This window comes from Rana temporaria, chromosome 6 (assembly GCF_905171775.1).
Source record: "Rana temporaria chromosome 6, aRanTem1.1, whole genome shotgun sequence".
Taxonomy (NCBI): domain Eukaryota; kingdom Metazoa; phylum Chordata; class Amphibia; order Anura; family Ranidae; genus Rana; species Rana temporaria.
In genome coordinates this window covers 128,053,634-128,079,106 of record NC_053494.1, presented here as the reverse complement: position 1 = coordinate 128,079,106, position 25,473 = coordinate 128,053,634, and the positions used below count along the sequence as shown (strand labels likewise).

At 42.0% G+C, this 25,473-nt stretch overlaps 1 protein-coding gene across 1 annotated transcript in view; it reads right to left on the bottom strand.

The window, feature by feature from the left end:
• The window catches only part of PLEKHM3 (pleckstrin homology domain containing M3), a 223,887-nt gene that overhangs the window by 94,286 nt on the left and 104,128 nt on the right, over nt 1-25,473 (bottom strand). The window contains exons 4-5 of the mRNA XM_040357361.1: nt 11,408-11,553; nt 1,746-1,939 (exon numbers count right to left, since the gene is read on the bottom strand). Coding sequence (XP_040213295.1) covers nt 1,746-1,939; nt 11,408-11,553 — 340 coding nt within the window. The remainder of the gene's footprint in view (nt 1-1,745; nt 1,940-11,407; nt 11,554-25,473) is intronic.

Below are 25,473 nucleotides of genomic sequence, written 5' to 3'. Positions count from 1 at the left end.
TGCTAGTGTGGTGGTACTACATGCAGTAGTAAGGGGCAAGCGTGTCCTACTACTGGTAGGCACATGTCACAGGCCAGTACAGAGACTGTTAATCGAGATGGCAGACATCAATGTTAATGCGTGCATGGATCAGTGTAGTATTATGAAGTTTCTTGTAAACAAAATATCTACATAAGACTTCAAGCACAGTACGGTAATGAGACGCTCAGTCACAGTAAGACATTTGAATGGTGCAAACATTTCAAAGATGGCCGTAGGTCCGTCGGTGACGATCCAGGCCGTGGTGGTTCCCAGTCCACAACAGACGTCTAATCCTGGATAATCAATGCATAGCCTGTCGTGAAGTTGCACAAGAGACAAATCTTTCTGTGGGAACGGTGAACACAATTATTCAAGAACATTTGTATTTTCGAAAAGTTAGCACACGCTGGGTACCCTAAAAGAGTTCCTCAGAGGTCAGCATTTTAGCACTGATGATGAATTGAAGCAGGCTGTTCTAGGATGTCTCAGGCATAGTGCATAGTAACAAATCATTCTATGCCAAAGCTTTCCAGGCAAACGCTGGGATAAGTGTATACATGTAAATACAGCAGGAGAGTATGTTGAAAAATAAATGCAGTTTACACTCCTTGAAATGTGTTCTTTTATTATATAAACTCAAAAGTCCTGGTTTGACTTGAACGCCTCTTCTTATATTATACTTTCCCTTTAATGCTTCCTACTGATTTAGATGCACTCAACAAGGCTGTCTAGGTGGAACACATCTTTTGGCTTTCTTTCTTAAAAACTGTGAACATCATTCAGCTGGCATGTATTATAAGGGTGTTAAAGTGGTTGTAAAGGCTAAGGAAGAAAAAAAAAACTTTCATATTCAGTTTCCCCAGAGCACCCCCCCTCCAACCATCTCCCCCCTAAATACTTACCTGAGCCTAATCTAGATCCAGCGCTGTGCCTGCGCTGCACTGCTCTCTCCTTACCGGACTCAGAGGCAGCAGCAAAAGCCATTGACTCCTGCTGGTGTCAATTACATCCTGTGAGAATGGAGCAGGGGGTGGGGCCGAGCAGCTTGCTATGGGGGCACTTGGAAGGGAGGAGGAACCGAGAGTGCCAGCGGAAGACTCCATTATAGGGAGTTTGGGGCTACTCTGTCAAAAAACACTGCACAGAGCAGGTAGCTATAAAAAAAAGAAACAACCTTTACAATCACTTTATAGATCATTTAAAAATAATTTGTGCTTTTTTTCATGCATAGCAAAACAGCATATGCAAATACTCTCTTGCTATTCTGTTCAGCCACTGGGAACGAAAGATGAGTCCTGTGTATGCTATGAGTTTCAGCTCATACAAAGCTATGGACTCGCTATACGACACTGCCAATGGGTCCATTGCTTTCACACAGATGACTCACACGCTCCTCCACACCTTTATGCAATGAGTACTTCCTTCGACTCCAAAGAGTAGTGGAATAGAGGAAAGGTAAATACTGTCTATGCTACTCTGGATCAGAGAAGAATAAAGAAAATCAGTTGCTTTGCCATTAATAGACAAACAGCATGTTTGTTTTAACCCTTATAATGTATTGGTCCTGCTGCTTGTTCAAATGTGTCCTGTAATGTAAAAAAACAGCATTTTGTTTGTTCCTTGCATGCCGACTGTTACTTACAGCAATGCACTCCTCTTATTTTAAATTAAGTGGTAAGAATAAGTTTCACCAGTTTTGGTGACAGGTCATTGTTGAAACCCACCTTCTACGTAGGTCTTCGGCCACCACTGCTCGGCAACTAAAAAGATAAGCCCGGAGTGACTTCAACTGCTGTCTCAAACGCACAACTTGAGCCAATGCATCAACATGCCTGTAGAGTAGTGGGTTCTCCTGCTGCACGTCAATCAATGGCTCTTCATAGACATATTCCAAGAACTCTTTTGCTTGCTTGGATACCTGGAAAAAGATGTAAGACGAGAATTTGCATCTTAGTCTGCACAGGTTTTCTTGAAACCTGATGTCTGCCTATGTTTCTTTTGTAAATGTTATATTGAATAAATACCCTTCTTAGTCTCACAGCTGGGAATTATATGTTGTTAACCAGTGCACCTGACTTATAGAACTGAAGGCATCTGAAAATAGAATTTTGGGGCTAGAGCCCAGATTATAAAGAAGTCAAAGGCCAGTATACAATCCAGATCAAGGTTCCAAAGGGCTACAGGTACCCAGCTGAAGACAAACAAGGGTACTTGTGAGTAACGCAATTGGGTTGATTTTGCCTTTAGTAAATCAACCTCCCTGTGACTAAACATTATCAATATTGTTACCTTTGCACTTTTCAGAGTAGTTTAACCACTTCAATACAGGGCACTTTCACCCCCTTCCTGCCCAAGCCATTTTTCAGCTTTCAGTGCTGTCACACTTTGAATGACAATTGCGCGGTCATGCAACACTGTACCCAAATGATATTTTTATAATTTTTTCCCCACAAATAGAGCTTTCTTTTGGTGGTATTAGATTACCTCTGCATTTTTTATTTATTGTGCTATAAACAAAAGAAGAGGGACAAGATTGAAAAAAAACACAATTTTTTTTTAATTTTTGCTATAATAAATATCCATTTTTTTTTTAAATAATTTTTTCCTAAGATTAAGCTGATATGTATTCTTCTACATATTTTTTGGTAAAAAAATAAAATCGCAATAAGCGTATATTGATTGGTTTGCACAAAAGTTAAAGCGTCTACAAAATATGGGATAGATTTATAGCATTTTTATTATTTATTTATTTTTTATTAGTAATGGTGGCGATCTGCAATTTTTATTGTGACTGCGATATTGCGGCGGACACATCGGACACTTTTGACACATTTTTGGGACCATTCACATTTATACAGCGATCCGTGCTATAAAAATGCATTGATTGCTGTATAAATATGACTGACAGGGAAGGGGTTAACACTAGGGGTCGATCAAGGGGTTAATGTGTTACCTAGGGAGTGATTCTTACTGTGGGGGGAGGGGACTGACCGGGGGAGATGACCGATCGGTGTCCCTATGTACAAGGGACACACCATCGTTCTCGTCTCCCTGACAGGACGTGGTTGTGTGTGTTTACCGTATATACCGAGTATATACGGTAATAATAATAATAATAATGGGACATCTGACAAAGAACAGACTGTATGCTATACAGTACGATGATAACTTCCCATTCATACTGATCAGATTAGTTGCAGATTTATACACTACTGGTTGCAGTGACTGTCACCTATGCATTAATTTATCATTAAAACAGTAGAAAAAGTAAAATGAATGGCTGGCCACCTGGCTCTATAAAGTCTCTGACCCCTATGAATAAATAAAATAAAGTAATGCTTCCCTTCTCTCGTGAAGCAGACCCCTTATGACATGAAGTAACACATGCTTTTATGAAAGACAATTGTATTCATCAGATCCAAAATGTATTATATATTAAAAGGAAGATATACAATATACACCAGACAGGCTAACTATGTTAAATTAATTACCAGAATTCACTGAACCTTTTTTTCTTTGCCATTATGTATTCACTCAAATGGAGTAGGAAAAAAAGATGAAATAGCGCCTGCTAATGTATTCCATTCTTAAGCAGGAGGAAATTTTGTTCATGACACTTGAGACTAGAATGATGGGAAATGATATATTGAGCAATGCCATTAGGCTTCCAGGCCCTTAAGTCCATGTTTACACTGAGACAGAGCTAAATTGTGCCATTTCAGGAAGGAAAATTGTGGCAGAAAGGATTTTTTTTAGATTTTAAATGTCATCTTCTGCAGACATATTGTACCAATGTAAGTTCAGCGTAATCAGAAATAACCCTTAACCAAGGCTGCAAAGTGCATTTTAGAAAAAAGAAAAAACTTGGAACAGAAAATAAATATACATTTTTTCTGAAATTAAAAATTAAAAAGGTATTTGTACTGCCATTTTTTTTCTTAAGACTGCATTATAGTTTGGTTTTACCAGAAGGTATTTATAGAATAAAAGTAAATATAATTACAAAATGGTGCAGCATATTGATGAAAAGCTTATTCGATGAGAGGAAATAACCTGCGTATTCTATATCGAGTATGGTACACTTCTCCTTTCTCTTCACTGTTCTGTACATTCTACACTAATCTTTATACATTGTACTATATATGGTATCCACTCTGTACACTGTGCTGTACATTCTACACTAATCTTTATATATTTTATCCACTCTGTACACTGTGCTGTACATTCTACACTAATCTTTATATATTGTATCCACTCTGTACACTGTGCTGTACAATATAATGTATAGCCCACAACACTTCATTCTGTACATTATAGTGTACACCACACTCCTCCCTGTACAATGAGTTGCATGTTCTATACTGCACAACACTCTCTTCTCTCCCTATATATATATATATATATATATATATATATATATATATATATATATATATATATATATATATATATATATATATATATATATATATATATATATATACACACACACACACACAGTACCTGTCCCCGAGAATGTGTTTCCAGCACAACGGCATCGCGCTGATTCTCGGCTACATGGTGCCGACATCTTGCACTCGCTGGAATAGGAAAAGCACATTCCAGCGAGCGCGTCATAGAAGCGACGGGGATCCGACTTGGATTCCCGCCAATTCTAGCAGCAGCGTTTGGTATGAATCATGAGGGGGAACTCCAAGCCAAATTTTAAATATAAAACCGGCATGGGTTCCCCCCCAGGGGCATACCAGGCCCTTAGGTCTGGTATGGATTGTAAGGAGAACCCCTACACCGAAAAAACGGCGTGGGGGTTCCCCCACAATCCTTACCAGAACCGTATCAAAGCACGCCGCCCGGCCGGTCAGGAAAGGAGTGGGGACCCATACCCATTCACCTGGAGGAAAAGTGTCAATAAAATAAACACACAACACAGGGTTTTAAAATAATTAGTCAGCTCCGGTGGTCTTCTCGTCCCCCCCGGGGGATCTTCTTCCGTCTTCTCCGCTCTCGTCTCGGCGCTCCCCGGTTCTTCTCTCTCGCTCTCTGTGCCTTCTTCGGGGGTGGCCGCCGCTATCTTCTTTAAAGCTCTCTTACTAGCGGCGGGCCAGCTTCTTTGCGGCCTTCTGCCTTCTTATTATGTTGACTCAACGCTTCCTCCCGCTGTAATGCCGGGTGTGCGAGGCGCGGCGATTTATATAGGCCTCTTATGATGTCACAGTCCCAGCATGCTCCGGGACCCACGGTGTGCTTGGATACGGGTCTGGCATGGATTGTGGGGAAACCCCCACGCCGTTTTTCGTCATAGGGGTTCTCCTTACAATCCATACCAGACCTAAGGGCATGCCCCTGGGGGGGAACCCATGTCGTTTTTTATTTAAAATTTGGCGTGGAGTTCCCCCTCATGATTTATACCAAACGCTGCGGCTAGAATTGGCAGGGAATCCAAGTCGGATCCCTGTCGCTTCTATGACGGCTTTTTCCCATCGCAGCAAGCTGGCTCCTGCAACAGGGCTAGTAGGTGGTCAATCTCGCTGAGAAAGGGAGCGAGATTAACACAATATCGCGGTCACCTACAGTATATATATAGATACACATACATATACATAGTTTAGATGAAGGACTTCGATGAAGATCAGACCAGATCACATTTTGTGACCAATTTGTGCAGAAATACATATCATTCCAAAAGGGTTCAACATACTTTTTATTGCAACTGTGTATATATATATATATCATATACATACATATACATACATACATACATACATACATATACACACACACACACACACACACACACACACACACACACACACACACATTTTTACCCTGGCCAAATTTATGATTTCTTATCCATTTTTCAGAGAATATGAATGATAACACAACAACTTTTCTTTCACTCATGGTTAGTGTTACGAAACGGAGCATGCGCAGTAGGTCCGTCGCAGGAGCACGCCTAATTTAAATGTTACCTGCCCATTCGATTTGGACCGCCTTGCGCCGGACGTATTTACGATACACCGCCACAAGTTTCCAGGTAAGTGCTTTGTGGATCCGGCACTAAAACTGAAAACTTGCGGCGGTGTAATGTAAACGGCTTACGTTACACGGGCGCTATTGTACCTGAATCTGGCCCTACAAGTGCAAAGTGCACTTGAAATTGCACTGAAAGTTCACTTGGAAGTGCAGTCGCTGTAGATCCAAGGGGGACATGCAAGGAAAATAAAAAAAAAACAGCATTTTAGCTTGCACATGATTGGATAATAAAATCAGCAGAGCTTCCCCTCATTTCAGAGCTACCCCTCAGATTTATGGCGACTTCACTTCCAAGTGCACTTTCAGTTAAATTTCAAGTGCAGTTTGCAAGCGTAGTTCGCACTTGTAGTAAAAAGTGGATTTGCCTTTAGTAAATAACCCACAAAGGCGTTTGAATGGCTATTAAAAGGTAACCATCCTCACCTGTGATCTGTTTGCTTATAATTAGTGTATGTGTCTAAGGGCCCTTTCACACGGACGTGTCCGTGTATGGGCTCTGCTTTTCTCAGGCAGATGACAGCATCGCTCTCCCCTATGGGGGACCGGATGAAGACGGACCGTAGAGTCCGTTTTCATCCTATCCGATCCACCAGACGGGTGGAAAATAGGGTTTGCATCCGTCACACTTTAGTGGATCGGAGCAGGTCAGATGTCAGCGGGCATGTCACCGCTGACATCCATGGCTCCATAGACCTGCACGGAGCGTCTGCTCAGGTCTGCCTATAAAAAACTGTGGAAGGGGCCTAAAAGGTCAAATTTCTGGACTTCTGACAGACCCTTGCATCTTTCATCCAGTGCTGCACTGATGCTTCTGGATTCTGAGTCATGGGGAAAGCAAAAGAATTGTTGAAGGATCTGCGAGAAAAGGTGGTTGAACTGTATAAAACATATACAAAAAGATATCCAAGGAATTGAAAATGCCAATGAGGGTTTCTGTTGAAACCAACCCACGGTCAGGTAGACCAACTAAAATGTCAGCCACAACTGCTAGGAAAAACCCAGGTGAAATACAGGATTCTCTGAAAACATGTGGTGTGGCTGTTTGAGACACAATAAGGAGACACTTAAAGAAAGATAGGCTGCATGGTCGAGTCGCCAGAAGAAAGCCATTACTACGCAAATGCCACAAAGTATCCCACTTACAATATGACAAACAGCACAGAGACAAGCTTAAAATCTTCTGGCACAAAGTCATTTGGAGTGACAAGACCAAAATTTTGCTTTTTGGGCACAACCATAAACGCTGCATTTGGAGAAGAGGCAACAAGGCCTATGATGAAAGGTACAGAGGTGGATCACTGATGTTTTGGGGATGTGTGAGCTACAAAGGCACAGGAAATTTGGTCAAAATTGTTGACAAGATGAATTCAGTATGTTATCAAAAAATACAGGAGGAACATTTGCATTCATCATCATGGTCCATGACGAAAATAGCTTTGTTCCAGGCTGCTGTAATCTTTTGGATACACGTATCCAAGGAACTGTGAAAGAGGCATTCATCCTCGAAAGGAATATATTCAAGAATGCTTCTGGCAAGGGAGCTCTACAGACCAGAATTTTAGCCTCATGTGAACCAAATAAGAGTTACATACTGTAGTTACATAGTTGGTAAGGTTGAATAAAGACACTGGTCCATCCAGTTTTACCTGTGTGTGTTCATGTCACTACCATTTTCGACATCCCTTTATATTGTGTTCACTAAGAAATACATCAACATTTTTTAATTTAGTTATTTAATTCCCCATTAATACCAATAATTGTGGAAAGGAATTCCACACCCTCACTACTCGAACCGTAAAAAAACTCATACGCAGTTTAAGACTCTACTGCTTCTAGGTTCAACCTCATTGTATGGCTGCTTGGTTTCTTCTAATATTGAACTGTTTCTTCCCAATGCTAGAGTCACCATTTAAAAATTTGTATACTGGTATTTCGATAATATCCCCTCTTGTCAAAGAGAATTTCCCAACCCATCCACTCAGAAGCGCAACACTTTGGGTTGCATGACTGCACTTGTAGGGAAAAGAATGACTTAAAGAGGAACTCAAACTTTTTGTCTGTAGGGTCATTAACTGATTCTCGCACGGCCAATCTACATAAATCACAGGGCAGGTGCTCTGTTGTTCTGGGAGGTTGTGCCCATGCCCCTGGGGCGTGCAGTGGGGTGATCCTTTACCACTATCTCCACCAGACACAGCCAATAACCAATCACAGTACCGGGAAGCAGTGAGCGGCCCTGGCACTATGTGATCGATGTGACCAATCACAGCCACAGTGGTTAGTAAGATGATGCCTTAGTGTTGTGCGATTCCAGTGATTGGTCACAGCAATCACAGAGGCCCTGTACCATATGATAGCTCTGCCCAATTACAGAATGACAAAAAGTATTCCTAAATAAAACCTTTGAAGACTGTTACAGATAGCAGCAAACAAGATACAATGTCTGGAATATAATTAGCCCAGGCAGTGAAAAAGTACATATGTGGTATCATTAAATAGGAAGAGTAGCTGAATGCTTTTGGGGTGTAATTCTAAGTAAGCCTATGCTGTATGTGAGAAATAGCTTATTAAATTGGCAACTGTGTATAAAAAAAATACATTTTTATTTTCCTTCCACTTTTTCCAAAAACATGTGGCAAAAAAATGAAGTCTTTAAAAGACTCACCATGTCTCTTAATACCTTGAGACGTTTACTCTCCAAAATGTTGTCATTGTGTAAGTGTTTCCACTGTCCTGGTGCTTCACGGCCTCCAAAAATATCATAGATAGTCAGGAAATTAGATGCATAATGTATGCCCCTAGAATGCCTGGAGGTGCTTGCTTGGATTTTTTGGCCCCTCTATTTGGCAGGGCTGTGAAAAATGACCACACTCAGGAGAAGTAGCAAAATGTGTTTCAAAGTGTAAGGGAGGTTGAAGCTCACCTAACCACAGCAGCTCCTAAACTCTAAAATCCTATGTGTACATTGACACACAGGCTCAAGTTTAGGTGCCTCTAGTATACATGAAGCCTAAGTATGCCTATGATGTGTGTTGCAAATATTTTATTGACTGACAATTTTGAGTAAAAAAAAAAACATTTCAATTTTCTTTCCTGCATTTTCCAAAAAACTGTGGCAAAAAATAACATTTTCAAAAGACACTATGCCTTTAAAAAATACATTAAATGGTTTGCTTTCTAATATGGGATACCGGTAATTTGGTGAGTGTTTCTACTTTCCCGGTGCTCCAGAGCCCCCAAAAATGTGATGGGTAGTCAGAAAATGACATGCATAATATATGCTCCTTGAAAGCCCAAAGATGCTCATTGGATTCTTGGGGTGTAATTCAAAGTATGCCTATGCTGTGTGTGAAAAAATAACTTGTTAAAATTACAACTTTGTGAAAAAAACAAACAACCACATTTTATTTAATTTCTTAATTTTTCAAAAAAAAATGTGAGAAAGAATTAGAACTTGAAAAAACTTAAACACTCTCCTTACTAAATATTATCTACTTTCCAAAAGGCTTAAAGGCTAAGTGGTGATTAAAGGCTAAGTTCACCTTTTACAAAAAAAAAATGTAAATGCACATATTTTTGCAAGTTAGAAAATGTGAATGTATTAAATGTATTATGATTTTCAAACAGGAGCCTGCAAAGTATTGCACCCGCAATCAGCAGGGTGCAATTTACCTTTTGTATCACTTGAGCCTCCCTTCTAGATTGTAAGCTCTAATGAGCCGGGCCCTCTGATGTCACCTGTATTGAATTGTATCGTAACTGTACTGTTTGCCCCAACGTTATAAAGAGCTGTGCAAACTGTTGGTGCTATATAAATCCTGTATACCGTATTTATCGGTGTATAACACACACCCCAATTTTAGGAGGGAAGTTTAAGGATTTTTTTCCCCCCCATATTATCCTATGCTAATTATAGGAAGGGCGAGGGCAACAATGGATCAGATGAGTGTGCAGTGCATTTCTGTATATCAGCCTTTGCAAACACCCTGAATTGTTTCTATCTTCTAGAAGTGGAGAAACTTTAAAAATCTCTTCCCTGGCTCTCTTTCACCATATCACCAAAGCTGAAAAGAGCCTTCAATACAATGGGAGCAGGACAGAGAAATTGAAGATTATGCTTGGATTTTTAAATAGCTGGTGTCTGCTCTATCCATGGAATAGTAAAATTATAGCAATGGTGGTCATATCTTGGAAACACTGATTATCCCTGCTGTCTCCGAGGGAAGAGGAGGAGCGAGCGCCGCTGAATTACAGAGCCGCGATCTCCTGTGTACCCGGCGCTCCATCACTCACAGCCACGCCTCCTGGCCCTGCTCATATGATAGACAGAACAGTGGCCCAATGCGGAACCAGGAGGCGTGGCTGTGCATGATGGAGCGCCAGGTAAACAGGAGATTGCGGCTCGCGGTGCTCGCTCTTCTTCTAGCAGGGATCAGCAGATAACACGATTTCCCCCTGATTTTAAGGGGAAAAAGTGTGCGTTATACGCCGATAAATATGGTAATTTAAATAATATAATAAATTTAAGCGCCTGCACACTTTATTCTCAAGTCTTTAGCCCATACCTTTGTATGCATTGTCAGGTTTTAGGCTTGAGGGAGTTTAAATGGACTTAAGCCTCGTACACACGGTCGGACTTTTTGCCAACAAAGCTCAAAATGAGCAAGTTTTCCAAAAAATCCGACCGTGTGTACGCTCCATCGCACAAACTTTTTAGGTTTTCATCGGACAAAAGTTCGCTCTGCAAACGGACAAACTTTTAGGCAACAAAAGTCTGATGGTGCAAAGTCTGACCGTGTGTACAGAAATCCATCAGACTTTTGTCCAAAGTACAAACACACATGCCCAGAACCAATGTTAAAATCAACCAACAATAGCAGAAGTTGACCAAAGGGTGGTGGTAAAGAGCAGAAAAAACACGTGATGTTGGGAAAGTTTGCAGAAAAGTCCTGCAGTGTGTATGCTATGGGTGTGTCTGGCCAACTCCCTTCGGACAAAAATCCACTAAAAAGTTTGTTTGAAGTCCGACTGTGTGTACGAGGCTTAAGAGCGTGCTGATCTGCATGCTTACAGCCCATACAAATTATGAGTCCATCTGCTGCAGTGGCAGATGGAACTTGTAATTTTCTCATTCAGGCTACTTTCACATTAAGGCGTTTTAGATGCACTTTTGTGCCTGAAAAGCGCCTGTAAACTGCCTCTTTTGCAGCCCAAGTGTGAAAGCCGGCGTTCACACTTGGGCAGTGAGCTTACAGGACCCAGTTTTTATACAGTAGCAGAGCCCCATAAAAGCATACACACGTCCAAAAAAAATAAATGCATTGTTCAAACTGCAAATGTCAATTTACCATACCTTGTGCTTGGAAGTGTCCCAATTGTGAACAAGACGGGCAGGTATAATGAAGCCATCGTCCACATGGCAGGTACTACAGTAATACCAGCCGCTATAACTGCATACTTTTGCTTTCCCATTGGAAAGACCTATGGGTCTTTGACAACCTGTAACAATCAAAAACAAACAAAAAGCAATATATATTATATATCAAGACTTGAATTTACAGTTAGGTGATATAATACAGTAAAAGAGACATGGTAACTATAACATTTGATTGCTACCCACCAACAATCTAGGATTAAAATGTATCTGTGGTCAAAATTATAAATCAGATCGCCATTTCCACAATGAATTTTAATGATTTTCAGTCCACTCCTCTTAATCTGAACTATCCTGAAGCTTGACATTTTTTTTTTTTTAATCCCACACATTTATTTCCCTGAATGCTGTGACACTAATCCATTATACCCTGGGAACATGCATCGCTGTGTCACACAATTCACAGAGCCTGCTGTCTGAACTATAAAGGTACTGAGAAAAATTTTAAGTGGAACTTTAGTCAGAAAATTAAGTCCTGCTAGATCACTTCAGGCTGGTCCCCTTTTGTAGCTATAGTCTATGTAAAACATAGAAAAAAAGTCCCTACCCTACTCTCGTATTCCCCAACTCTCCCAGTCACCCCCTTAGGTGTTCCTCACACTTGGATTTTATGCGACAATACTATTTTCTTTTGACAGGACCATAATGATCAGGATACCAAGGTGCATGCATATGGCCATCCTCTCAAGGGGCGATTCCACACGGAGATCAGAGCTAACATCATTAGCTTATACAAAACTACACACCCCCTATACAGGTGGACATGCTTCTCCCTTGTATACTTTCCCCCCTCCCACAACTGCTATGATGCCAGACAACTGATCAGAGATACAAAGTATGTCACAACTATAGCTCCTCCAAGACACCTTACATTTTTCTAGTCACCCTCTCCATGTGGGATCACACCCCTTCCTTTATATCTGATGGTGGACCTTGATGCCGAATGTTCTGTTGTAATCACAATGTCTCTGGTTTAGTCAGAACCTTCACTATAAATCTGAATATTGAAATTTAAATTGGTGTGGTACACTCAACTGCTCTGATTGAGATGTCCTGCTCATGTGACTGCTCGACCTGGGTCCAACCCACACCTGATCTAATGCGCCCCTGCCTTGTTTAATACAGCGCACACAAAGCTTGCTGAATAATGGTGCCTCAACCCCTTATTTCAGAGACTCAACCCTTGGGGTGGGTTATCTCGAGCTCACACACGGGAGGCATTCCCTTGAAGACTCCTCTAACTGTAATATATCGGTATATCTATTTACATTACTAAATACCCAGTTCACTTAAGACTTCTACTTGGGCCTGGGGCTCACTTCTCCTTTAATAGGGGAGGGGACCATCCCACACCCATGCGATCAATATTTTGTTTTAAGGATGTTTTTCTATATTTGGTTTAATTGTTATTCTACATTTTTAACCGTTTCATAAATATATCTTACATCTTTTTTCTGCTGGAATATCTCAGACACAGTTGATCTTCTGGGTCCCCCAACTGTTAAACCATAGTCCCACAATCCCATGCCTAAATTTGACGGCTACCTTTTTTCTTTTTATCTGAAATGCTCAATACCCAGAGAGCATAATCCGTTCCAGGAGAATGCTTGTAATCCAAAGCACTCACATATCAAAGTGAGTTTCCCCATAGAAGTCAATGGAAACGAAAATAATTAGTTCCACATTGACTTATATGGCTTGCAATACCGCATGTGGCCAGAGGTGGAGGGCGCCAGAGAGACTCAAATACTCGGAGACCGTTTGGCTGCATTCGGAAACACTCAGCAACTGAGTATGTCCGAGTGTTTCAGAGTATTTCCGAACGGCTACAGCGCCCCCGCACCTCTGACCAATGTGGTACTGTACACCGCAGAGGCTTGAATACTGCTTGTATTGCGAGACAACACTTGCAAACTGAGTCAGGATTTATAAAAAATAATTGCTCATATTTCGAAACACTCGTTAACCACGTTACTCGCAATCCGAGGTTCCATTGTATTCCCTGTGACCTATACCGGATGAAATACATACTTTTAGGAAAGGTCACTGGTTCCTTTCCTACTTCCGGATTTCTTCTTCCCTACTCCCCTTCCACACTTTCTTTCCCGTCTCCCTACTACCCTTCTCTTCTTACCCCCCTTCCACCACCCCTTTTTTTCTTTTTGTTGCCTGCCACCTCCTCAGTATCAGCTACTTTTTCGCCACAAGTACCAGAATAACTCCCCAAAATCCCTCCTTCCTCCAAACTCTCCCATTAATGATGGATTATTGAATCACTCCTGACACTTTTTTTAATAATCAGCGCCCGAATCCCTAGATATTATGTCGCACATACGCTCCACCATCGTATCTTCCATGCTTAAAGTGGTCTCACTAAACATAAAGAGTCTCAACATCCCAAAAAAGCGCAATCAGATCCCCGTTTTAATGCATAGGCTGAAAGCCAGCATCGTTTTTCTGCAATAGACCCACTTTCGAACAGATAAAATCCCTAAACTTATGAACCAGGCATTTCACACGTGTTATCACGCCACAAACCCCTAGGCGAAAACAAAAGGCGTCTCCTCCCTAATCTAGAAAAACCTTTCTTGTCAACTCTCTGACTCGATGATAGACTCAGAGGGTAGATGCATCTTCCTGAAAGGTCAGATCCAGGGGCGACCAATAACTTTCATATTTATAGCCCCAACTCTGCTCAAGTCAGTTTTTTTGGGACAATTTCTCAACTCCTCACAGGGTTCCACTCAGGAGTTACCATTTAAGGGGGGACTTTAATGTTGCACTATAGACACTTCATCTGGCACAGCGTCTTTACCATACAGGGCCATTCTCCAAATAAAAATAAAAATACAGGATTTACTTTTACACGACACGTGGCGTATCCTACACCACAATAATAAAGATTTGACTTTCTTTTTTGCCCCGCACCGCAAATACTCCAGAATAGACAATCTTTTCCTTTCACAGAAAGACCTACCCTTCCTACCCTCAGCAACCATTGAACCAATGACTCTCTTAAACCACCACCCAATTACCATGACCTTAACTTTTCCAGTCAATCTCACTTTCATAAAAATTTGGCACTTGGATTCCTCTTTACTGACCTCAGAAAATGACATTGATAATATCTGAAACAGCATACAAGAATGACGTACCTGAAACAGTTCCCTTGACTCAGTGGGAGGCCCACAAGTGTGTCATACGGGGAAAATTCCTTGCGCTAAAAGCAGCTAGGAAAAAAGCCCAACAAGCCACAGTCACAGACCTACTTAACAAAATTCTAATTCTGGAACGTGTCCATAAGCAATCTTAAAGAGGAGTTCACCCATTTATAAATTTTTTCCCCTTTTCCCCTTAGATTCCTGCTCGTTCGGTCTAGGGGAATCAACTATTTGTATTAAAATATGAGCAGTACTTACCCGTTTTCGAGATGCATCTTCTTCCGTCGCTTCCGGGTATGGGTCTTCGGGAGCGGGCGTTCCTTCTTGATTGACAGTCTTCCGAGAGGCTTCCGACGGTCGCATCCATCGCGTCACTCGTAGCCGAAAGAAGCCGAACGTCGGTGCGGCTCTATACTGCGCCTGCGCACCGACGTTCGGCTTCTTTCGGAAAATCGAGACGTGATGGATGCGACCGTCGGAAGCCTCTCGGAAGACTGTCAATCAAGAAGGAACGCCCATTCCCGCAGCCCATACCCGGAAGCGACGGAGAGGATGCATCTCGTAAACGGGTAAGTAATGCTCATATTTTAAAACAAATAGCCGATTCCCCTAGTAAAAACGAGCAGGAATCTAAGGGGAAAAAGTGCCCTCTAAGGGTGAACCACCGCTTTAAGCAGAACAGGCCTACCATGACCTCACACAGACTAGGGAACTCTGGTGTGATGAACTAGATCGTAAAACTCGGTGCAAATTCATACTTCACCAAAAACTCTTTTACGAGATTTGGCAACAAATGCGGGAGATTCCTAGCTAGAGCTATTCAAACAAAAAGAGTAAACACAAACATACACACTCCCAGGGAAAATCTCATGTCACTTCACTAGATATAGCGTCCCAATTTGAAAGATACTACACAGGCTTGTACAATCTCCCTAAATATTTAAATAGGTCTTGCCAGACTAGCATAAAATCACAGGGCGACTAATCACTGTGAATGCACTAATTTTAGTGTACCAACGTTCCGAGACAGTGACAATGGAAATTAATGGACTAATAAATTGGACTTTTGGCGGTACAGGTAATTAATGTAAAAGATCTATAAATATTTATTTTGTAAAAAATGCATAAATAGAAACTTGTGTACATAATTTCATGAAACAGTATCAGCATATGGTATCGGTACATCTAACACAAAATGAGAGATAGATTTATACTTATACAGGTACATTCATGGCATAAAAGCACACAACGTCAAAAAGGTGAAGAACTCTGAGGCCTCGTACACACGACCGAACATGTCTGCTAAAACTGGTCCACGGACCAGTTTCCGCGGACATGTCCGACCGTGTGTAGGGCCTAGCGGACATTTTTCCGCCCGACCGGACAGGTTTCCAGCAGACAAAAGTTTCTTAGCATGCTAAGAAACTTGTCCGATGGAAAGCTGTTCGATGGTCAGTATGACTCATCGGACATGTCCGCTGGTTATGACGTATAACCAGCGGCCCGAAATCCCGCGTCAGAGAACGTTGGTGTCGTATACGTCACCGCGTTCTCTGTCCGCGGGGATTTTGGTCTGATGGTGTGTAACATCCCAGCGGACATGTCCGATGAAAACGGTCCGCGGACCGTTTTCATCTGACTTGTTGGGTGGTGTGTACGAGGCCTTAGTGTTTGAAGCTGAATCCAATATGCATAATAGTAGATCTTGCTTTTACTCTCGACATGTTTCCCGTACAGGACGCTTCATCAGGAGCATAAAGGTGGGTCAATCGAATCTCAAAGAGTCGATCCAACCACTGATTGTGTGGCAAGGAATGTACAACGTTTTGGACCTAACCAGCCTCCCGGGCATGTGGTAGGTACTCGTTGTGTCTAAAGGTACGGAGGTAAAAATATAGCACAAACTGTTGGTAAACAGTGTGTATGAACCGGGATCCCACTGGCAGACCTTGGACTGAAATGGACTCCAAATAGCAGATTGCCAATTGGCCAAACAGTAGAGAGGGGGTAACCACCTCAACAACTACCGACAGACAATTGGATCTGTCAGTAAGTAAGACAGTGTCTGATCATATCAGAGTTGGAGCAGCCAAGGAAAGAGACCAGCAGGTAACAGAGGTCCATGCATAGGCGCTGTGATCCCGTGTGTTACATGCAGACTTGTCTCATTAAAAACTTCCTTAAGAAATATTGCCCCAAACCAACTGATGGAGATGACACTCACAAGATGAACTTAAAAGAGGGATCAAACAACTCAAAGCTGGCAAAATTCCTGGCCCGGTTGGGTTTATGGGAACATCCTTTAAAACTTTTGCATAGACGCTTACTACCTCTTTTCTTAAAGCCTTTAACTCTCTTTCCTCATCTAACCTTCCCTTCACTCACTACTAGCACACATCACGGTCATACCGAAGGAAGGTAAGGATTAGGGTTGTCCAGATACCGATACTAGTATCGGTATCGGGACCGATACCGAGTATTTGCGGGAGTACTCGTACTCGCGCAAATGCTCCCGATACCTAAATAGAATACTTTTTTTGTATTTATCAACATGTTCTATGAAAATTCTTTGAGTTTTTTACTACTGCGTGACAAGCAAATAAAATTTTTTTATTCATTTTTACTCATTTTTATTCTTTTATAATGTCTTGAGTTAGAGTTCTTCATAATTCTAAAGAAAATATCCTTAGTCTGTATTGTGGTTTGAAAACTGTCACATGACATTTAAAAAAAGTATCGGTATTCGGTATCGGCGACTACATGAAAAAAAGTATCGGTACTTGTACTCGGTCCTAAAAAAGTGGTATCGGGACAACCCTAGTAAGGATGTTACATCCGTTAGTAATTACAGGCCGGTTTCCCTATTGAATGTATGCTCCCGCTTTTGCCTTCCTTAATAATGAAAGAATAAGTTGGTTTTATTCCAGGGCGAGAGGCAAGGAATAACAGCATTAAAGCCTTAAACATCCATCACTGGTTGACTACCTTTAAACTCAAAGTATTCTTCCTATCATTGGATGCAGAGAAGGTGTTCGACAGGCTGGCCTGGGACTTTCTGGGAGCAGTGGCACATTGGTATTCGAAACCGGATGTTTAATTTGATTATGTCTCTATACATGACGCCAACTGCCAAAGTTCGAGTCAATGGCCAGCTGTCGAACACCTTCTCAATCAGCAATGGGACTAGACAAGGTTGCCCACTTTCACCAATTATTTGTGTCTTAACCCTGGAACCCCTGCTGTGTTGCCTTAGAATTAATACAGATATCAAAGGCATACCAATCGCAGATCGCACATATAAACTAGCAGCATTCGCAGATGATATCCTATTATTTCTAGAGGAACCAATATTAATCGATCCCAAATCTGTTAAATGATTTCAAACTTTTCCAACGCATGTCCAACTTTAAAATTAATTTCAATAAATCTCACGCTCTCAATATCACCCTCCCACAAGCCACGGTACCACAATGCCAGAATAACGTCCCTTTCCTTTGGAAACAAAATGCTATAAAATACCTTGGTACATTCATTCAACGACAAACCTTTCAGACATCTTTGCACAGAATAAAATGCCCATTTTCGAGGCTGTCACTGAAGTTCTAGGTAATTGGAACAAACTCCAATTTTCCTGGTTCGGCCGTGCAGCCATCTTAAAGATGAACATCCTTCCCCGAATCTTATACCTGTTGCAAACACTCCTCATTAAGGTTTCCTCTTCTTTCTTTGAGGCCTACAAACAATTATGTTTATAATTTCTTTGGAAACAGAGCCGCCCAAGAGTATCATATGACCAATTAATGAAACACAAAACGAAAGGTGGCATTGGCCTCCCAGACCTTAAGAAATATTTTTCAACTATTCAGTCTTGCAACCAATTACATTCTTTGAACTCCTATGCACCCAATCTACTTCCCAACTCTGGTAAGTCCTGGTCTTCGTGGGAAGGGAAACTACAACTTGACTGATTGACAGATGATCAGTGGGAATTTATATTCACAATTGCCCTCTTAACGTTTCCATCCAAGAAAACAATTACAAAACCCTGACCCGCTGGTACCCCACCCCAACAGTCCTGCACAAATACAACACTTCCATCCCAAACACATGCTGAAGATGCAGAAAAGAACCAGGTACAATGCTCCATATCTTTTGGTCGTGGCCACTAATTCAACCATTCTGGACAAAAGTACATGAACTGGAACTCAACATTTTCTCTGGAATACACCCCAGCCCAATTTCTCCTTCACCATTCTGAAGTCCCGGCCCATCAATACTAATATTTCATCCCCCTCACACAATTCCACCACATGTACGCAACACTAAAACCAGAGCAGATACTGAGGAGAGAATACCCCTTTATACCTTTCCCCAAAAACACATTTTTAAAATCGGTACAGTGCTGCAGATGCAGCGTTGCACTGATTAGGACGGTGCCATTGCAGGCAAATCGCATGTCAAATCGTACCAATGTGAACCAGGGCAAAAGGATATTTTTCAAATCATACAAGTATTTATCAAATACAAAAGCCATTGGTATTAAATGTTTGAATCTTGTTGTCCTTTGTGTTTTTTTTTTCTTTTCTAGATCTGTGCAGCAAACCAAAAGTGAAGCAATGAAAAACCTGACCTTTGCTTCTGTGCAGGAGTTTCCTGTAATGAAGACTGGTCACTGCTGCTCCCTCTGGTCTCATAGCAGCCTGCAAAGAAAAGGCCTGCTGGGTCCCTCTCACAGCTCTGCTCTATGCACAAGCTACAGTATGTGGAGCACAGTAATTATATCACTTCATACTTTTGCAAGATAAAATCTGATTTTATAAATGCATTTAGTGCACACAAATAGGGTATATCAGTTATGGCTATAAAGGTATGTATCTGAATGAAAATGTTTGCACTTGGAGTTCAGCTTTAAATGATTGCAATCCAGCCCTACGCCTGGTTTCACACGAGCTGTCTGATCAGGTCTGCCTGGCAGTTTTTCAGGCGAACCTGATTGGACAAGCCATAGCTCTCTATGGAGCGGTGGATTTCAGCAGACATCCGATCCAGCCTGCCAAAACTAGTGGATCAGATCGGATGACAGTCTTTTTTCCATCTGACAGCCCCATAGAGAAAAGTGGGGCTGTTCTCTGCATAGCTTTTCCAACTTTTCAGACTGGAACTACAGTGCCTTGAAAAAGTATTCATACCCCTTGAAATTTTCCACATTTTATCATGTTACAACCAAAACATAAAATGTATTTTATTGGGCTTTTATATGAAAAAAAAAAAAACACCAGCGGCTTTACTACCACTTTAATTTAAACCATGCTATTGTATCTCTGGCTGTATGGTTAGGGTCGTTGTCCTGCTGGAAAGTCTTTTGCAGAATCTAACAAGTTTTCTTCTAAGATTGCCTTAAATTCGGCTTCATCCATCTTCCCATCAACGCTCACCAGCTTCCCTGTCCCTGCTTAAGAAAAGCATCCCCAAAACATAATGCTGCCACCACCATTTTTTACAGTGGGGATGGTGTGTTCAGGGTGATGTGCAGTGCTAGTTTTCCACCACACATAGGGCTGGATTCACAAAGAGTTACGCCGGCGTATCAGTAGATACGCCAACGTAACTTAGAATCTAAGCCCGTCGTAAGTTTAAGTGTATGTTCAAACTGAGATACACTTAAACCTAGCTAAGATACGATGGCTTGCGCCGTCGTATCTTAGGGTGCAATTTTTCCGCTGGCCGCTAGGTGGCGCTTCCATTGATTTCGGCGTAGAATATGTAAATGACTAGATACGCCGAATCACGAACGTACGCTTGCCCGTCGCAGTAAAGATACGCCGTTTCCGTAAGAGATACGCCGCGTAAAGATAAAGCTGCCCCCTAGGTGGCATAGCCAATGTTAAGTATGGCCGTCGTTCCCGCGTCGAAATGTGAAAAATTTTCGTTGTTTGCGAAAGTCGTCCGTGAATGGGGCTGGACGTAATTTACGTTCACGTCGAAACCAATACGTCCTTGCGGCGTACTTTGGAGCAATGCACACTGGGATATGTACACGGTTTGCGCATGCGTAAAAAACATCAATCACGTCGGGTCACCAATCATTTACATAAAACACGCCCCCCCCCCATCCTAATTTGAATTAGGCGCGCTTACGCCGGCCCCATTTATGCTACGCCGCCGTAAGTTAGGAGGCAAGTGCTTTGTGAATACAGCACTTGCCTCTCTGAATTAAGGTGGCGTAGCGTAAATACAATACGCTACGCCGCCGTAAAAATGCGCCGATCTACGTGAATCCAGCCCATAGTGTTTTGCTTTTAGGCCAAAAAGTTCCATTTTGGTCTCATCTGGCCAGAGCACCTTCTTCCACATGTTTGCTGTGTCCCCCACATTGCTTCTCACAAACTGCAAAGGAGACTTCTTATGGCTTTCTTTCAACAATGGCTTTCTTCTTGCCACTCTTCCATAAAGATCAGATTTGTGGAGTGCACAACTAATAGTTGTCCTGTGGACAGATTCTCCCACCTGAGCTGTGGATCTCTGCAGCTCCTCCAGAGTTACCATGAGCCTTTTGGCTTCTTCTCTGATCATTGCTCTTCTTGCCCGGCCTGTCAGTTTAGGTAGACCACCATGTCTTGGTAGGTTTTCAGTTGTGCATTACTCTTTCCATTTTCAGATGATGGATTGAACAGTGCTCTGTGAGATGTTAAAAGCATGGGATATTTTATTTAATAACCTACCCCTGCTTTAAAGTGTAAGTTCACCTTTACAGAAATATGTGCAAGGTAAACTTACACAGGATCCCACCTTGCCACCCATCCAGCTGACCTGAATGGCAGCAATCGCCCGTTCTGAGCCCTGGTATAGCCACCTCACGGCTCTGGTGCTTAGAAACACTCTCAGCTCTCTCTTCTTCTTCCTCCCCACTGAGAGGATGGACTACGTGGCTCCTGATTGGTCCACGTCACTCATGTTTCAGCACCGATCATTTAGAATGCTCCTAAACGTACCTCCTGACAGGGTACGTTTAGGAGATTAGGCTCTGGAGATTTCTAAGACCTGGAGCTGTGAGGCGGCTATACCAGGGCTCAGAATGGCCTATCGCCTTCATTCAAGTCAGTGGGACTGGGGGGGTTGCGAGATGAGGGTCCTGTGTAAGTTCACCTTACAGATTTTTCTGTAAAGGTGAACTTACCCTTTAAACTTCCCCACAGTTCTTTTGTTCACTAATGCCCCGTACATATGATTGGAAATTCCGACAGCAAAAGTCTGATGTGAGATTTTGAACGGAAATTCCGAATATGTGTATGTGCCATCTGACTTTTGCTGTCGGAATTTCCGCCAGCAAAAGAATGAGAGCTGATTCTCAATTTTTCTATCGGAAAATCCGATCGTCTGAAGCAATTCCAACGCGCAAAATTCCGACGCATGCTCGGAAGCAACTCCATTTTCTCGGCTTGTTGTAGTGTTGTACATCACCACGTTCTTGACGGTCAAAAGCTCAGAGAACTTTTGTGTGACCGTGTGTATACAAGCCAAGCTTGAGCGGAATACCGTCGGAAAAACCATCCAAGGTTTTTTCCAACTGAAAATCCGATCGTGTGTACGGGGCATTCGTTTTTCTAAAAAACCTATGAGAGCTTCATAGAAAGGCTGCATTTATACCGAGATTAAATTATACACAGGTGGACTCTATTTACTAATTAGGTAACTTTTGAAGGCAAATGGTTCCACTAGATTTTAGTTTAGTTAGGAGTATCAGAGTAAAGGGGGCGGAATACACACACACGCCACACATTTCAGATATTTATTTGTAAAAAAACTTTGAAAACCATTTATCATTTTTCTTCCACTTCACAATTATGTGCCACTTTGTGTTGGTCTATCACATACATTCCCAACAAAATACATTTACGTTTTTGGTTGTAACATGACAAAATGTGGACCATTTCAAGGGGGTATGAATACTTTTTCAATGCACTGTATATGTATGGAGTTTTTAAGTGTACCTGAAGCCATTTCTTTGTACCTCTTGCCTCTCTCTTTATCCTTGTGAGCATTTACACAGGACTATAAGTGAGAAAAAAAAAACACATTGGAAGTTGTCAGACTGCATAAGAAGAAATTGAAAAGACGATTTAAACCTTCTTCACTCTATCAAAAACGAAAAAAGAGTTTTGGCTTCAGATATACATTAAGAATTCTGCAGACATATCAGCTGACTGCAATTGACAGGCTGGATTTTCCAGGCTGATAGCTATTGTTCCCTAAGGATAAGGCTTGCACTAGGGGTGTTAGCTCAGTGTACAGGAAAGTTTGCTAATCTAACATGAACATGCTTGTACATATACCCACCTTCAATTAAAAAAAACAAGCATTGTGCAATATTTGAGCCTAGCTCTAGATAAGTATTAATTATGCTTCCTATTTAAAATGTATACACATTTATAAATGTATAGAGAGCACAGAAAAGACCTATGTAGTTTGGATGCTCTGTAAGTTTAACCCTCACTTAAAGCGGGAGTTCACCCAATGATTTATTTTTTTCTCTTTCCCCCTTAGATGGATGCTCGTTTTGTCTAGGGGAATCGGCTAGTTGTTTTAAAATATGAGCCGTACTTACCGTTTTCGAGATGCATCTTCTTCCGTCGCTTCCGGGTATGGGTCTTCGGGAGCGGGCGTTCCTTCTTGATTGACAGTCTTCCGAGAGGCTTCCGACGGTCGCATCCATCGCGTCACTAGTAGCCGAAAGAAGCCGAACGTCGGTGCGGCTCTACACTGCGCCTGCGCACCGACGTTCGGCTTCTTTCGGAAAATCGTGACGCGATGGATGCGACCGTCGGAAGCCTCTCGGAAGACGGTCAATCAAAATAGAAACGCCCAGTCCCGCAGCCCATACCCGGACGCGGCGGAGAAGATGCATCTCGTAAAACGGTAAGTACAGCTCATATTTTAAAACAACTAGCCGATTCCCCTAGACAAAACGAGCATGAAGCTAAGGGGAAAAAGTGTTATGTGCGGGTGAACCCCCGCTTTAAGCCCCGGACCATTTTGTTGCTAAAGGACCAGGCCCCTATTTGCGATTCGGCACTGCGTCACTTTGACTGACAGTTGCGCGGTCGAGCGATGTGGCACCGAAACAAAATTGACGTCCTTTTTTCCCCCCACAAATAGAGCTTTCTTTTTGGTGGTATTTGATCACCTCTGCGGTTTTAACTTTTTGCGCTAAAAAGAGCGACAATTTTGAAAACAATTCAATATTTTTAACTTTTTGCTATAAAAAAATATCCCCCCCAAAAATGTAAAAAAACATTTTTTTCCCCTCAGTTTAGGCAGATACGTATTCTACATATTTTTGGTAAAAAAAATTGCAATTAGCGTTTATCGATTGGTTTGCGCAAAAGTTAAAGGGTCTACAAAATAGGGGGTAGTTTTATGGCATTTTTATTAAAGCGGAGTTCCGGCCACAATTTCACTTTTTAAATATAAATACCCCTGTAATACACAAGCTTAATGTATTCTAGTAAAGTTAGTCTGTAAACTAAGGTCCGTTTTGTTAGGTTGTTACAGCATTTAGACACTTTATAAAATAGAAATTGACTGGGGCCATCTTAAGTGTGGGCATCATGAAGCCAGACTGTATGACTTCCTGGATTTCAGCCTTGCAATTCTCGCACATGCTCAGTGCTGCACAAGCAGTGTCAGATCAGGTTTCAGCACCTGTGCTGTCCAAGTCACATGATTCTTTGAGACTAGGGAGTGCACAGACTCCTGGAAAGTTACACCCACTACATTCCCAGGAGTCTGTGCGGTGTAGGTTAGGAAGCATTAAGCACCTAGGTGCAGGAAGTGGGAAGATTAACTATTCTGCCTAGCAACAACACTTTGAAGGCATCTAAAAAAAAAAAAAAAATTCATAAAGGACTAAAGACATTTTTTAAAAACTACTGATGTAATGTTATATTTATGGGTGGAACTCCACTTTAATAATACATTTTTTACTAGTATTGGCGGCGATCAGCGATTTTTATCATGACTGCGACATTATGGTGGACACATCGGACACTTTTGACACCTTTTTGAGACCATTGTCATTTTTACAGCGAGCAGTGCTATAAAAATGCACTGATTACTGTGAAAATGACACTGGCAGTGAAAGGGTTAACCCGTAGGGGGCGCTGAAGGGGTTAAGTGTGACCAAAGGGAGAGATTCTTACTGTGTGGGGGCGTGGCTTGGTGTGTGACGTCACTGATCCGTCATTCCCTATGACAGGGAACAGAAGATCAGTGACACTCTCACTAGGAAGAATGGGGAAAGGTTTGTTTACACTTACCTCTCCCCATTCTTTAGCTCTGTGACCCGATCGCGGGACACCGGCCGCGATCGGGTCCGCGGGTCCCACGGCCGTGGTCACGGAGCTCAGGCCCGGGTCGCGAGCGTGCCGTATATCGGCGTTAGGCAGTCCTTAAGTGGTTAACTAGCATTGACAGATCTCTAATTGTTTGAAGCAGAGGCAAAACATTTTTTTTTTCTTATTTTGGATTTTTTTTTCTTGCAATCTGTGTCCCATTGGGGAGATTTCACTTCCTGTCCCATAGCCAAAACAGAAAGTGAGAGGAAATCCCTGCGAACTAAGGGAATACATTAGGACCCCCCAGGTCACTAGAACTATTGTCTCCATTGGAAGATTTTTCCTCTATTACTTTTCTGGGGACAACCCCATTTTGGATTTTCTTTTACTTTCAATGATATGGGAAAACAGGACAAATAGAGAGGGTGAATCTCTCAAACAAGGGCACAGACCGCAATAAAAACCTGACAGGTGTTCTAATATCTCTCCA